General features: G+C 46.8%; 1 protein-coding gene across 4 annotated transcripts in view; it reads left to right on the top strand.

Moving 5' to 3' along the window:
• Nucleotides 1–16,249, top strand: part of STS (steroid sulfatase) — a 158,309-nt gene that overhangs the window by 110,533 nt on the left and 31,527 nt on the right. For all 4 annotated transcript variants that reach the window (XM_077754704.1, XM_077754702.1, XM_077754701.1 and 1 more), the window contains one exon: nucleotides 8,850–8,987. In XM_077754704.1, the coding sequence (XP_077610830.1) occupies nucleotides 8,850–8,987 (138 nt within the window). The remainder of the gene's footprint in view (nucleotides 1–8,849; nucleotides 8,988–16,249) is intronic.

Below are 16,249 nucleotides of genomic sequence, written 5' to 3' on the forward strand. Positions count from 1 at the left end.
GTTAATTTAGTTTATAAATCATGAACCTTTAGTCTTCATCAACTCTGAAGGAGCGTTACCGTTTTTTGCAAAGCCCAAAGCTTAATTTCATGTTTGTGGGCTTAGACAGATATTTTTACATCTCGAATTAAAACGAACCAGTTTTAACACCGGTTCATAAATCATTTCTGTAACGAAGATGGCACCATAAATAATCGAAGAAATCAAGTCCCGACTAATTCAAACGAGATTAATAAAATACGTGGTCACGTTTCAATAATCCGTGTGATGGCAACAACCAGCAGTGCAAGAATGAGAAACGTTTATTGGGCGGCAGCCGCTAGCCTGTAAAATCTTGTGCTGATCGTCCGGTAACTTGCTGAAATATTTTGCGTGCATGGATCTGTTAACTCCCCACGGCTGCACCAGGAGGTATTTGTGTCATCTGTAGTTTACAAGTGGGACAGGGAGGTTTGTAGAGGTGAAGCAGCTTGTGTGGGATTCCCCAGGGCCACCTGCCCAGCAGAGCATGGAGGGGTGCCTGTCCTGGTGAATTAACTCAGACAGTAGACCTTTCCGTTCCCCTCCAGCTGCACACACTGTCTACATGACAAGCCAGTGTGGAGCAGTGACCTTTGATGATGTACTTCCAGCTACTGAATTCATTTTGTTTTAAGTGTTTGTTAATTTATTTTTTCTGTGTGAGAGAGAGCACGAGCAGGGGAGAGGCAGAGAGAGAGGGAGAGAGAGGATTAGAAGCAGGCTCTGCGCTGACAGCAGAGACCCCGACATGGGGCTCGAACCCACGTACCGTGAGATCATGACCGGAGTCAAAGTGGGGCACTTAACTGACTGAGCCGCCTAGGGGCTTGCAGCTACCATATTCGAAGATTGCACCAAATCGTGTCTTCTCGAGTTTGCCTTGTATACTGTAAAGATGTCCGTGTTCAAAATTAAACACCAGATACAGAAAGCAGTAGAAAGGCGATGTGAGTAATAGAAGAGTGTTCTCAGGAATATTTCCTCCCCCTTCAGTTAACCATGGAGTGCATTGAATTTGCTAGTTAAATATTTTAAGGCATAGAGGGGCTCCTGGGTGGCTTAGTCAGTTAAGCGTCCGACTTTCGCTTAGGTCATGATCTCGCGGTTCGTGGGTTCGAGCCCCGCGTCGGGCTCTGTGCTGACTGCCAGCTCGGAGCCTGGAGCCTGTTTCAGAGTCTGTGACTCCTTCTCTCTCTGACCCTCTCCTGCTCACGCTGTCTCTCTCTCTCTCTCTCTCCTAGAAATAAATAAAACATTAAAAAAATTTAAAAAAAATATTTTAAGGCATAGAAACAAAACATTTTTTGGGACCCAAGATATTGAGTTAAAGCAGTACTTGGGTAATATTCCACTGAATACCAGCATGTGTATTTGAAAGGAGAAGTCAGAATTAGGGGCCAGGAATAGATTTGAATACTTGTTGCTTTTCTCTGAAATTCTTGTAAAGTTTATTTATTTATTTATTCATTCATTCATTCATTCATTCTGAGAGAGAGAGCAGGGAGGGGCAGAGAGAGAGGTGAGAGAGAGTCCCAGGCAGGCTCAGCACTGCAAGTGTGGAGCCCACTGTGGGGCTTGAACCATGAACCATGAGATCATGACCTGAGCTGAAATCAGGAGTCGAACACCTAACTGACTGAGCCACCCAGGCGCCCCTGAATACCTGTTCCTTTTAAGCCACGACCCAGTAATGGTGGGGTCAGAAGATCAAATGCAACTGTCCCCCTGCAAAGATTTATTTCATCTGCTTGAATGAGCGGAATTAATGAATCAGATTCAGTGACGTCATGTGTTTAGGGCATAGTGCATGGTGCTTGCCACACATGAAGTTCTCAACAAATACTACATGATATTATTATTATTATTATTATTTCCCAGATGTGTAAAACATCTGTGCTTGAAGTGTGCATGTGATGCCTCCTCATCGACGTGGGCTTCTGTCCACTTGTGTGTGGGTCCCCCGCAATGTCTGCCCAACTGCAGGGTGAGGCTGTGACTTTATGGGGAGATCTCAAGCTCTTAGAAATAGTTCATGGATACTTGTGGGGATGAGCACTGGGTGTTATGTGGAAACTAATTTGACAATAAACTATTTGTAAAAAAAAATAAATGAGAATTCCTTTAAAAAAAAAAAAAAGAAATAGTTCATGGATGAGAAAGTCCGTGATGAAAAAGTCAACATGTTCGCTGCATCTTGTGTGGTTTTCTAACGTCACAACGGCTGTTTCATTTGAGATGATCCTGTCTGGACCACACAGTCTCCAGAAGAGCCTCTCCACCCAGAGCCTGGTAGTGCAGGTCTTGGGGAAACAGACGACCTATTCCTAAGAGCTTGCGATCTCGCCACAAAGCCGACACTTCACCCCGCAGTTAGGCTGACGTCGCAGAGGCCCTGCACACGAGCAAACTGGAGGTCACATGGATTTAGGAGCAAAAGCCAAGAGAGGAGCCTGTTGGCGTGTTAGCCAGCGTGCCCAGGAGGGCTTCAATCTGTGATATACGTGGTGTCCATGAAAGGACGTATAAGGTTCAGTCTTGTACCTTCAGCTTTACGGATGGTAAAACCCAATGCAAAAAAATTCTAGTCCTAAAATAAAAGTGAACATGGATGGTGAGGTTGAGCATCACAAGTAAGAATTCTAAAAGGTTTCATTCCATTGAACGCTGTCCGTTGGCCTCTGGGCATGTCTGCCCACAGTCCAGCTCGCACAGGGCCTTCAGGGCAGCCCTCCTGTGAGGTGGCAAGTCCTGGCGGGAGTGTTTCTGGAGCTTTCTGTTGGCTTTGATCCGAGGGGATCAAAGGGGGATCTGGGCAACCTGACTCGGTGGTAAAGCCTGGGTAACCCCCCAGGGCAGGTTCAGCCAGTGGCCATTCAGAAGAGCAAAGGGCTGCACGAGAATTCCCAAACCTCATTTTCTGCCAGACAGTAAAGTCCAGGACGTACAATGGATCAAGAGCAACGGACCGTATGTTCACTGAGCACGGTCCTCTCAAAACTGTTCCCTGCCAGGCTCATCACCCGCTGCTCAGGTCAGCCATCCCCCTGGGAGGCTTGTGATCCGCGGGAAGCAGTGGCCACAGGCACTGACTCGGAGTGGCTTCCTGTGACCCACAGCCATGCCAGCTTGCCAGCCTTGGGTCTCCTCCCACACACGTGCGTGATTCCATTGAATAGACGCGGACACACCTCTCTGTGTGTCTTTGCTTCATTGATGGAAGACACTGGTGAGCTCACTGAGATGAGAACTAGTTGGAGTTATTCAGATTATTTCCAGCAAGTGCAATGTCTTGGAAAACACACACAGACACACACACACACACACACACACACACATATTATTGCTAACCCAAGAAGATAGCAGAGTTGAGCCGCGAAAACACCCCAGATGGTGCGAGCAGATGCAGGTGCAGGGGATAAATCACACATTACAAGGTGTTAAGGGCAGAGACGGGTTTAATGGAGGAAATCACAACATTATCATAACAACCAGGTACAGCACAAAATAAGGATGCATTTCCCGGAAACAATAGGAGCTCAGACAGGAACTAACTGAAGCAAAAAGCTCCAGCAAAGTGAACAAAGGGTCATCTCCAGAAGAGCAACTTGAAAATTGCAGGCTCTTCCGTTTCTTAACTGCCCTAATAATCCTAATTCTACATTATTATGTTTCTTTACTGTGTGTAAAACTTAGGTGTTGAATTGAAACTGTACCCGTATCTCCTTATCATTGTTGTTTTTGAAATCTGTAAAATTTCCTTTATTATACGTCAGTGTTTATGACGCATTTAGTTACGCATAAATGTTCGTTTTTCAGATGGGCACCATTGAGGTTCACAGACTTCCCCACAGATGTGGGGAATCAGAATCTTCATTTTTGCATGGTTCTCAAGGCAAAAATTAAGCCTGTTAAAATTTGAACAAGGCCAATGTGTGATATGTGATAGTTCAAGTTTACCTGCATTAAGTGGACCTTAGTTCCAACTGGAGTTACACCTATTTGCGCGCTGACAGATATGCCATGATGCATGGGGTGTTGAGTATGCTTCTCATCCTACATAAGCTGACAAAAAAATTGCCTCTCTCAGGCCAGTGACAGCTAAATCTCTCTGTGCCACTCAGTAACATCTGAGGACGTAGGCGAAAGCTAGAACGTTGAGTGCCAAGCATTGCACACGCCTGACGGAGAGTCCCAGCCACCCAGACGTGCCACAGCAAGGTACTGCACAGCTGTGACTTCAGCAGGATTATTGAGTCCCACCATTAACCTGTTGATCAGATAAAAGACTTATTAAAATAGTCGTAAGGGGCTCTTCCCGGTTCCTGGTGACATGTTGAGTGGGTGGACATTGTCTTGTCTCATTGCCAGAGCTAAGGTGTGTTGACCAATCATAGTGTGACCAGTTCTGGGCTGTTGTGGATGAAATTCTCTGTCCCTCCTGGCAACACTTTCCTATTTTACGTTTTCAGCTCTGACTTAGAGGCAAAGAGCCCCAGTGAGCAAGCTGGGAACCCAGGATTTTCACTAAGTCTGCTGCTGTTGGGAGCCAAAAGGCAGCCTGAGCCCTTAGTTCTGCGTGATGGCTTCTCTCCCTCGGGCGCTGCCGAGAATATGGCCCGTGCCTTGGGAAGCCGTCTGTCTCCTGAGTGACGCGTCACTGCCTGATTCTCAATAGTGGCTTCACGCTCGTTTGCGGAGTGAACAAATGGGATGAAGGAACTCTCTAGAATTTAGGCTTCCCCTGCAAGCTGCACTCACACCTGGAGAAGAGGGAAGGAGCCAGATTTTGACATTTCCACGTGTTGTCCTTTTAGTTTACAAAAGTCCAATCTGAAGTTCCCATTTTCTGATAAGCTCGCTCTTGTTTGTCCCCAGTTAAATAACAAAGTGATCTTGAAATGGCTTATTTTCTGTATTTGTTTCACTCAGGGAACAATGTGAGAAAGCTTTGGAAATAACATATTTCATTTATAAGCTATCCTTCAGCCTGCCATCAGTAATTCAAAACTATCACGCCATATAAATTGGTATCATTATACCTTGAGAACCTTACTGAAAAACAATATTTGTGGACCTCTGACTTGCAATGTGCTGCTCGGGAAGCAAGAATAACACACAAGTGTTGGTTCTCATGGGAGATTTCCGTTCAGCAGTTTTTGAAGAGAAATATGTTAGAGCTTTACAGGATCAATCTTATGAAAACTTAAAGAGTTAATGGGCTTCAGCCTTTACAAATGAGATGCTGGCATTAGACCTAAACTGTATGGAATCCCAGAGTGTGTCTTTTGGGAAAGAAAGTACTGAAAGGAAATCAGAAATTTGACTGTTTCTGCACAGATTTGGGCAAATATCCTGCGGTCTGTACATGCCCGATGGCCTCAGCTGGACGCCTAGCGTTAATCCCAGCCCAGCTGTAAGGGTACTTTTGACGCAAAAGATAAAGGCGTCAGTCTAGGCAATGAATAAGAAGAACGGATGGAGACGAAGGAAATAAATATCTTACACGGTTGTTTGGAATACTGGGGTGTGGACTAGACAGAGCCTGTCTGCTACGCGCCGCCGTAGGCTCCCCTGGAGATGAAAAGAGCCTACAGGGGAGACGGGAACTGTCACTGGCTTGAGCAAAGAGAGTGGGGTGTCCGGGAAGCTCCAAGGGCTTGGTACACCACACTGACAGCGGAGAGCCTGCTTGGGACTCTCTGTCTCTCCTCTCCCTCTGCCCTTCCTGTGCTCATGCTCCTCTCTCTCTCTCTCTCTCTCTCAGAAAAAATAGCAGACTATTTTTTGAGCAGTTATATACAGAAAAACTGAGTAGAATGTACAGTTTCATATGTTCTCTTTTTTTTTTTTTTTAATTTTTTTTAATGTTTATTTATTTCTGAGAGAGAGAGACAGCGTGAGCAGGAGAGGGTCAGAGAGAGGGAGTCACAGACTGAAACAGGCTCCAGGCTCTGAGCTGGCAGTCAGCACAGAGCCCAACGTGAGGCTCGAACCCACGAACCGTGAGATCATGACCTAAGCGAAAGTCGGACGCTTAACCGACTAAGCCACCCAGGCGCCCCGATCATATGTTCTCTTTTTTGTGCACCTTGTGTACTTGAGAATATCTTGAATTATGGCATTACGTTTATTGTGGTTGATGAGCCAGTGTTGAAGCATCGTTACCGACTAGAAGTGATAGTTTTCATTAAGGGTCACTGTTTGAATCCCACTCTGTGGATTTGGACTAAGGTATGATGACACATTAGCCACCGTTTCAGTATGGGACACAATACTCTCAGTGCCCTACAAACCCTGTGTGCTGACTCTTCATGCCTACCCTCCTCAGGCTGTCTCCATAGCTCTGGCTTTTCCAGAATGTCATATGGTTGGAATCCTGTATTATGTACCTTTTCACATGGGCATCTCTCACTTGGCCGTGTGCATTTCAAACTCCTCCATGACTTTTCACAACCAAAAGCTCATTTCTTTGGAGCAGAGAGGAGTCCTCTGTCTGGATACCCGACACTGTGTCCATTCACCTGCTAGAGGACATCTTGGTCATTTGCAGGGTTTGGGCAATTATAAATAAAACTGCTGCAAATGTTTACGTGCAGGTTGTGTGTCCATATAACTTATCATGGACACCACATTTTTTAAAAAATCATGCTACGTTTATTCTAAATCTATGAGAGGTTAATTTTATTTGGAAGGTAGGTATATGATTGCTTACCGTTTTTGCAAAATACTAATTATAATTCAAGGAAGTAAACCCTTCAGTCCTCTGCTGACTTCTTGGTCTGTATGATTTTACTTAGAAATTGTCATATGGGGGGCACCTGGGGGCTTAGTCAGATAAGCATCTGAGTATTGACTTCGGCTCAGGTCATGATCTCTGTGCTGACAGTATGGAGCCTGCTTGGGATTCTGTTTTCCTCTCTCTCTCTCTTCTCTCTCACCTTCTCCCACTTGGTCTCTGTCTCTCTCTCAAAATAAATAAAAATAAACTTTAAAAAGTTGTCATATGAGCCAAAAGGGGCTTTTTTCCTTCAAAATATAAGAGGAGGTGATACTGTCTTATTTCTTCTCCCTGTTTCAACTCTTAATTACCGTATACACAATGATACAGCTTAAATTAGAGTTGGAGCGAAATCCCCCCACGCACACAGGTGATTTGCCTTGCTGTACCCAGTAACACCACAGTCAGTGTCTGCACGGCCATGATTTATCGTGGGAGACAGATCTGAAATGGCCTTTGTGGATCTTACTGCTTGGTGCCGAGTATGGCATTTATGTATATGGTGTGGCTTCTCAGAATGCTTATTATAGGAATTAAAAACCTGAGAAGGATCGAACATACTGTGGCCCATGGCATTTACAGTCAAAGAGCAAACACATGTCTTGTAATGAATGACCCGGGTCTTGCTTTCGGCTCTGTGTGCCTCCACGGAGAGTTGACGGTTCGGTCCTTCTCCCCATTTTCTGAATCACACGGGTGGAGGTGCAGCCCCAAAGTGGGGGGCCCATCCCCACCTGGGTTTGCCCTACATGCTGGCTAGGGTGTGCCCCTACTGAGTCATTATTACAGCAGCAGGAGATACATGGTGTCCCTGTAAGATTTCAGGGTGCGGCACCCAGGCTCTCTGATTAGCTGGCTGGGCACACGTTGAATAAGGAACAGTGAGGCTTCGGAGCTTTTATCAGTCAAACGTCAAAAGTGGGGTCAGACCCTAATACCGCCATCAGAATAGAACTGGGCGCATTAACTTACTAAATCTAACGGGTAGCATGGCATATATGGATGTCTGCGGGGGTCACAAAGGGCATTCCTTAGTTTGACCATCGTGTTCTTCTGACTTGAAAGCCGGCAGCAGCTTCCTCATCAGGCAGTCCGTACTTCAGCCCCTTCCATCTTCAGCCAGCTCCTGTTTTGTTTTGTTTTTTTTTTCTTAAGGAAAATGTATGCATAAATAGAAGTAGACAAAAAAATGGAGTAAACTTTCATGTGTTCTTGATGCACACTTAACAACCATGAACTCGTGCCAAAGCTTGTTTAATCTGCACCCCAGCCTGCCTCCCCTTCCTGTGTTAACTTAAAGCACACACATGGCTGTCATATCATTTCATCCATCAGTAGTTAAGTAGGTATTTCTGTTTCTTTTCCCTTTATGTCTTTTTTTTCCTCCTCTGTGATTCCCACAGGGTCCATCCACATACCTATCTAAGGTTTGAGAGTCTGCCCTTTGGAATCTGATTTAATGCTTACTCTCTGGATCCTCACCTTCCTAACTTTGTGACCTTGTTGATCACATCTGTGAAATGGAGCCTACATTGTTCAGTCAGTAAGGTTCCGTGTAGTCTAAATAAGATAGGTAGTTCTAGATCTGTATGGATCATAAGTACTAAAAGACATTCATCATAAAGTATTTGTAGACATGTTCATTCATATAAGAAGAACATTGATGGCTTGGGGTTTTGCACTGAATAAGGGGAACTGGTAGATTTTTTCTGTCTTCAGGACCACACCACCTTCCTGTGAGTGGCTCATGCTCTGTGGGCCTGATTCTTCCAGAATCCTTTCCCAGGTATCAGTCTACAGAATCAGTCCATGATGCCTAGGGTTTTAGATGATGCTTATAGATGACTAATGGTCCAAGGACTGTAGTTTCCAAGAACCCTGCCTCAGTTAGGCTTTCTGATTACATTGCATCCCCTGTTGGGATCAGCGTGGGAAAGCTGTGATGTGCAAGAACATCCCCTTCCCATCTTAAGAGAAGTCGATGAGAGCAAGTAATCTTTCCTTTTGTAAAGATTGAACTGTATTAACACTGAATATCTCTCCCCTCCAGGACAGATCTTGAATGTCCTAGATGAATTGAAACTGGCTAATAACACCCTCATCTACTTCAGTTCGGACCAAGGAGCACACGTGGAAGAGGTGTCCGCCAAAGGAGAAGTTCACGGAGGAAGTAACGGAATGTATAAAGGTGAGGCTATGTGACGGTGGGGAACGCTGAGCTGGATGAGCTGTGGCCTCCCAGTTCACCCACTGGTTGACTTTTCCTTGATCTCTGAGCTCCAGTGCTGTTCCTTCACCCCTTTCCAATATATGGACATCACTGTGTTGCAGGCATTGAGCAGCGACATGGCCCCATCGTGTTTCTGTTATGGTTTCCACGGGGATGAAAGGCACACCTTCTGTGTCAAGACTTGATGTTGTTTCCACATTAAATGTAGCTGTAACCGGACAGCTGGTTAAAACGATAATCCACGTAGTAGTTACCTGTTGCCGCTATAACAAAATAATAGAGACTTCTGGCTTTACTAATTTTTTTTCAAATTTATTTATCTAGAGAGTGAGAACAGGGGACAGTCAGAAAGAGAGAGAGCAGGGGACAGGCAGAGAGGGAGAGAGAGTCTCCCAAGCAGGCTCTGCACTGTCAGAACACAGGGCTCAAATTGTGAGATCATGACCTGAGCTGAAATCAAGAGTCGGACACCTAACCGACTGAGCCACCCAGGGGCTCAGAACAACACAGTTTATTAAGTTCTTGTTCTGGAGGTCAGGAGTGAGAAGCGGATCTCACTGGTCTAAAATCAGGGTGATAGCAAAGCTGTGACCTGCACGCTTTGGGGAAGCATTCCCTTCCTTGTCTTCTCCGGCCTCCGGAGGCCACCTGTGTTTTTTGCCTGATGGCCAGTTCTTGCATCTTGAAAGCCAACAATGCAAAATCTGCACACCTCTCCCTCTCTCTCTCTCTCTCTCTGTCCTCTGTTTCCATACTCCCATCTCCTTCACCTGCTCTTATATTTGCCTCCGTAAGGACCGCCGTGCTTCTGTTTGTCGCGCCCAGATCATCCCACAGGTGATGTTCCCACTGAAGGGTTCTTCACATCTGCAGGGTCCCTTTGCAGTGGAAGGTGGCGTTGTCGCAAGCCCCAGGGGATGGCGTGTGCATGTGTTTGGAGGCCATTATACTCGGCGCGCACTGGCGTTTGGGGCTCATGCTTCCTTCCTGACCCACGTCAGCTAAGCCACCAGCGTGAGGGATCAGACTCGTCCCTGGAGATATTTGATCGTCGAACGTTCATCACACTGAGCCACTGACCCCAAGTTGCTTATACATTGTACACATTGTGAATACAAGTCATGCGTATCTGGTTATGATTAGATGTGGCGCATTCCACGAAGACCTAGATGCGAAGTCTCAAGGGGCGTATCAGTGCTAAGGCTTAGGACGCCCACCCAGTTCTGCGGTTTTTTGCCCCTCGGGACCGGACGAGGGGAGGTAACAAGCAAAGAGGTAAAGCATGGTGACCCAGTCCGTGGGGACTGCCTTCCTAAGGCAACAAGATGCGCAGAACGCACAACTTCCTGGCCTTGTACATGCGCTCATAGGCACGCGTGTCAGACTCCCCAGGGTGCAGGAATCAAACTGTACCGCAAGACATAATGAGTGCGTCTGTCCATTAGATGGTTTAGAAACATAATTCGGGCCGTGTTTCTGGCAGTGGGCCTGAGGCAAAAAAGAAACGGAAAACGTGGCCCCTGCCGTGAAGGAAGTCAGGGTCCGCTGCCGGGTGGGCAGGCTGGTGGCTCCGTCACTCATAGCAGGAAACCTAGACGATGCCGTTTCATAAGGACGTCGACATCTATCAGCACGAGACGTAGTGAGTCCGGCGAGGAGAGACTTGAGGGTGTGGGGGCCCCAAAAATGGTACCAAGGGAGGCGTGGCTGGGAAGGAGTTCACCACGCCGTCTGCTTGCTCTCTCGTTTTGCTTCTGGCTCACCCACAGTAGCCATCACCCACTTTAGCACTGGGTGTGAGAAGAAGCACACGGCCTGCCCGGCAACATGAAGGAGTGGGTAACACACATCACCGGGCACCGAGGCAGGGCGCGGAGTGAGGGTACAGGCTGCTGTCCCGAAGGCTTGTTTTTACAACTCTTCCTGGCTACGTATAGTGGAAGCTCGGTTCAGGGACAGAAGACCAGATGACCACCAGCTGATGGATCTCGGGACGCATTATGAGCTTGAGGAAGAGGATGTGTTATTCGCATTTAGCCTTGACAGTGGACTCTTTGAAGATACAAGTGGTGTGGGTCAGAATGAGAGCATCAAGGGTCCCGAATGACGGTCACAAAGCAAAGTTATCATACAGTCCTCACAGCGTGTCAGTGACTACTTCCTGGTTTTCAATATTAGAAGGAAATCTATCAGATGCTTTAGTCAGGTTGTGCTGCCTCGCTTGAGTCCTGGAAACATCACCCGTGTATTACACTCTGTTACTATCCCAGCCGCTACTCTGTTGCAAAGCATTATCCCTTTGTCAGATTTAGTTGCAGTCAGACTCCCAGTGAAACACTGATAAAAGGCGATGCCCTAAAAGAAGGATGTGGTTTCCTTCTAGCTGTGGGAAATGACTAAAGACTTCTAAATGTCAACACATTTAGTTTTCTAAAGGTGCTAAGTCCAGCACACTTGCTCGCAGAGGACTCACGCTGCTTAAATTCCCTGATCAAAAGAGCGTCTTTCTCTGAACAGTAATGATTTTTACTCTCAATCAGAACCCCTCAGAAAGATCGTTAGCGTATGAGCCCAGGGATTCTACCATGTTACCACTCTAATCTACTTCCCTAATGAAATCTGTGGGTTAATTTGATAGAATGGGCACAGTTAAACCATTCTTCTCCAGAATTCAACAGATTAGATCTCTGTAAGATCCCTGCTGTCGTCAGCATGAAAAAAAAATGTAATATTATGGGTGTGAAGGAGTAGCGACACCATTAATACTTCTCTCATTTTTTTAAAGGTGATGTTTGCAGCGTGATTCTCCTGTTTAGGTTGAGAGATGGGTAAATCATATCAGTCTGACTCTGCTTTCAGCTCAGGTCATGACGTCTCCACTTCATGAGATCGAGCCCTGTGTCGGGTTCTGGGCTGGCAACATGGAGCCTGCTTGGGATTCTCTCTCTCTCTCCCTCTCTTTCTCTGTCTCTCCTCCCACTTGCTCTTTATCTCTCTCTCAAAATAAATAAAAATTAAAACATTAAAATATATATACTAAAAAAAAAGAACAAGATAAATAGGGGCAGCTGGCTGGCTTAGTAGAGCAGGCAACTCTTTCTTGTTTAAGTTTATTTATTTATTTTGAGAGAGTGAGCAGGGGAGGGGCGAAGAGAGAAGGAGAGACAGAATCCCAAGCAATCTCCAACCCCGATGCAGGGCTCGATCTCACAAACGCTGAGGTCATGACCTGAGCTGCATGAATAGTTGGACACTCAACCGACTGAGCTACCCAGGAGTCCCAGAGCATGTGACTCTTGATCTCAGGGTCATGAGTTTGAGCCCGACCTTGGGCGTAGAGCTTACTCAAAGAGCAAGATAAATAAGTGAACATCAAAACACCCTGACGTTTGCACCAGCCTGTGACCGCTTACAATTGTTAAATGTGAAAATTCCATCAGGATTGTTAGAATATTGAAAATGTTCACCTTGCACATTTGGGACTGGGGAAGAGGAATCCCTGCCTTAAAGTAACAGGATTTACGATCTCCTTGCAGTCCCTGTAGGAAGCACAGACTGTGACTCCCACTTTGTGTGACTGCATCCTGGGCAGGTGTTGGGTGTGTTTCCATCAGATATAGGGAGGGACCTTCAGAAGTCTCTCTTCATTCTACACCCTCGGCGGGATCAGGGTGGTGCCATTGGAGCTCAGGAAATAGTCCTGTAAGTTGTGGTTCTCTTAAGAAAGGATCAGTTGGCCTCACTTGGCCTCATTTGGTGTCCGAGTCAACGTTTTGAGGCCGTGGAGCACTTCTCGTAGAGATGGTGCAAGCACATTCACGGGAACTTCTCCGCAGCCCTCAGGGCTGGCTCTTCCTCCTCCTTTGACCTGCCGCTCAAAGTTGGAAACTTCTAGGGCTCTGTCCTGAACCGTCTCGTTTCTTTGCCCACACACTCACCATGTACGATGCCGTCCAAGCCCTTGACCTCCATCGTAGAGATCTTAGGGGTGCCCAGGACCGCATGTCTGACGGGCCAGTGCATCTCATTGATTTGCACTGGTCTTTACTCAGTGACTCTACCTGAGTTGAACTGGTTTGAGCCCCTGAAGCCTCTTTCTTTGATCTTCCCTGTTCTGCATGTTTCAACAGCATGTCTTGTACACTTTGTCTTCTAAGCACACCTGCATTGAGGCACTTTTCTCATCTCCTATGATTTCCTCCTCCAGGCCAGCTTCACCCCTGCGCATCTCCCCAGTGGGTTTCCAGGTGGTCTTCCTGATTCGTTGTCTGGAGTCCATTCTCCACCCAGGCAGCCCGATGAGCTTTAATAAACAGGCGCTCCACACACTGCATGGAGTTTTCTGACGCTGCCACGGGACGGATGGCTTACAAACAGCGGATTCTCTCTCTCACTTCCAGACATCCAAAATCAGGGGGTCAGCAAAGCCATGCTCCTTCGAAGGCTCTACGAGTGGACCCTTCCTTCCTTCTCACAGCTTGTGGTGGTTGCTGGCAATCCTTGCCCTTCCTTAGCGTGTAGGCACATCGCTCAGTCTCTGCCTCGTCTGTCTTCACAAGGCTTTTCTTCCTTTCCTAAAACCCTCCCCTACACTCCCATACACTGAGAACAAAATGTGCAGTCTGCACCGAGGCTGTTTACTGTCCTACGTGACCTACAGCTGCTTTATCTGCCTTCTGCCTTTCTGTTTTCTTCTCGGCCAGCCAGCATTCTAATCCCGTTTCCACCTTCGAGACTTTCCATGGGCCGCTCCTTGTGATGGAGATCTCCTCTCCCCATGTTTGCGTGGATCTTCTCCCTGATTCGCAGCTTATCACCATGAGATCTCCCTGGACCACGCAATCACACTTCTCCTCGGTGCCACCAGATCCTCAGCACACCACCTCATTGTAATTTCTGGGGGATCCAGTGTGTTTTCTGTTTATTCATTTATGTGCTCCCGGTCTGTCTCCCTTCTCATAATGTAAATCCCGTGGAAGCAGAGACCTTGGGTGTGTTCTCCACCCCTCTGTCTCCGTGCCTACAGTACCCACATGGAAGGTGCTCAGTACATACTTGCTGAACGGATAGCGAGCACATCCCAGATTTCTACTCCTTCTGCTCCTGGTACCATTCCCGAGGATCTTCCCCTCCTCCCCTAAAATACCCTCCGTCATCTGGGGCTGGAATAACTTCCCTAAGATTTTCTTATAGTAAAGTTTAGAGTTTTCTTTCTCTTTCTCATAGCAGAAAATTCCCTGTACTCTCGGAAGAGAACAGCTAGACTGGCTCTGGCTTCATTTCCATTCCTCTCTCAAATCAAGGTCACCCTGAAGGAGGCTCACCCCCACCTCCCTTTTACTCTGCCTAAAGGCAAGTAATAAATGTCACTGGAATGGATAAATTAACTGTATAGATGGTGTTTGCAGCAGCATTGGGGTGGGATCATCCTGTTTTCCCGACGTACACTTCGCCCACTTGCAGAGAAATGCTTTCAGAATTTCTGTAGCTTCTGCATTTCTCCTTTATCTTACGTGCAAAATCCAAACGCAACTAATTAGCTTGAGTCCATACGGCTTCTAAGTTGCTTCCTCCAGCCACTTTCCCTCATGCAATAATACAACTTTCGGAGAGCAGTTGATAACTTTTGTTGGGAAACAAAGAAACAGCAAGCGGGTCTGGTAGTTCATTAGAAGGTCGTTATGTAATATGCAGGTTCTGTCTTCAGATTCTGACAGGTATTTGCACCAGCTTCCCCAGAGTAGGCAAAGCTGCCCCGGCTTGCTGGTATCGGTATTTAGTGTGCTGGGAGGCATCCGAAGCCTCTTCACTTTTGCGAGAAGACCACATGCTGTCTTCATTTATCAGCTCACTGGTTCAGTCACATTTGAGCAACAAGCATTTTGTTTATGGACCCTGTGCGTTGTGCCAGGCATGGAGCCAGCTGCCAGGGCATCAAGGCCAAGGATGCAGGGTACCCGACCTCGTGTAGCTCATATTCTACTGATGAGATGGAGATCTACAGAGATAATTTCCAAATAACGAGGCGGCTAAGGGAACTCTCGAGAGGAGAGATGGTTAGAGGTACTCAGCACATCCTGGACTTCCGAGAGCCTCCCACAGGGAGATGACCTTTTGCAGGCTGATGTTTCACATGTTGGCAAGGAGAAGAGCAGTGAGGAATTCATTCTAGGCGGGAGTGAGATGTTTACAGTGAGCGCAGGAGCGGCTTGGTGTTGATAGAGATGAAAGAGAGCACGAGAATTCTCGGGTGATGTAGCTGATGAGGCCACACATCCAGGTTAATGCATCCAGTAGAAATGCATTTAAACAGGGACACCTGGGGGGCTCAGTCGGTTGAGCGTCCAACTTCAGGTCAGGTCGTGATCTCACGGTTTGTGAGTTTGAGCCTCACGTCAGGCTCTGTGCTGACAGCTCAGACCCTGGAGCCTGCTTCAGATTCTTTGTCTCCCTTTCTCTCTGCCACTCCTGTACTTGTGCTCTTTTCTCTCATTCAAAAAAAAAAAAAATTTAAAAAATTTTTTAAAGAAATGCATTTAAATAATCATTGCCATTTGGGTAGTAGTTAAAATTGCACGTGAAGAATATCAACCGAATCTAGTAGAAGGAGAGGGTGGAGGCATGCAAATATGGATAAATCGAGGAGTGGCTGTGGATCTGTCCTGCCTGATGATAGGATTGTTGTAAGAATTTCACGGGGAACTTTAAGGAGGGTTACAAAGTCAGTGCATGCAGAGAGTTTGCAAGGTATCCCTGTCCTCCACATGTCCGAGATCTGCTATGGCCTATATGTTGTTTTATTCACATCTGCATCCGCCAAACCTACAACAGTGCCTCACATGTTTTCAGAAATAATTTCTGACTGAATACATAACTGGAAAAAAAATACTCAAGCTTGGATTGGAAGGATACATAGTTTGAGGAGATACAGACGTGAGTGGAAGAGCATGGCTGCCTTGGTAAATCCGTTGGCATTGGCTGTTGATTGGATCCTGGGCTTGAGGGAAGGGGAGACGTCCACGGCGTGTCTCGCTTTTGGCCCGCGTTGTTGTATAAATAGAGATTCCCTTTATGAATTAAGACTCATCGGCTGAGGGGCGCCTGGGTGGCTTAGTTGGTTAAGCGTCCGACTTTCACTTGGGTCATGATCTCATGGTTCGTGGGTTCGAGCCCCGCGTCGGGCTCTGTGCTGACTGCCAGCTCAGAGCCTGGAGCCTGTT

The sequence above is a fragment of the Crocuta crocuta genome, unplaced genomic scaffold (assembly GCF_008692635.1).
Source record: "Crocuta crocuta isolate KB4526 unplaced genomic scaffold, BGI_CrCroc_1.0 scaffold221, whole genome shotgun sequence".
In the NCBI taxonomy this organism is placed as follows: domain Eukaryota; kingdom Metazoa; phylum Chordata; class Mammalia; order Carnivora; family Hyaenidae; genus Crocuta; species Crocuta crocuta.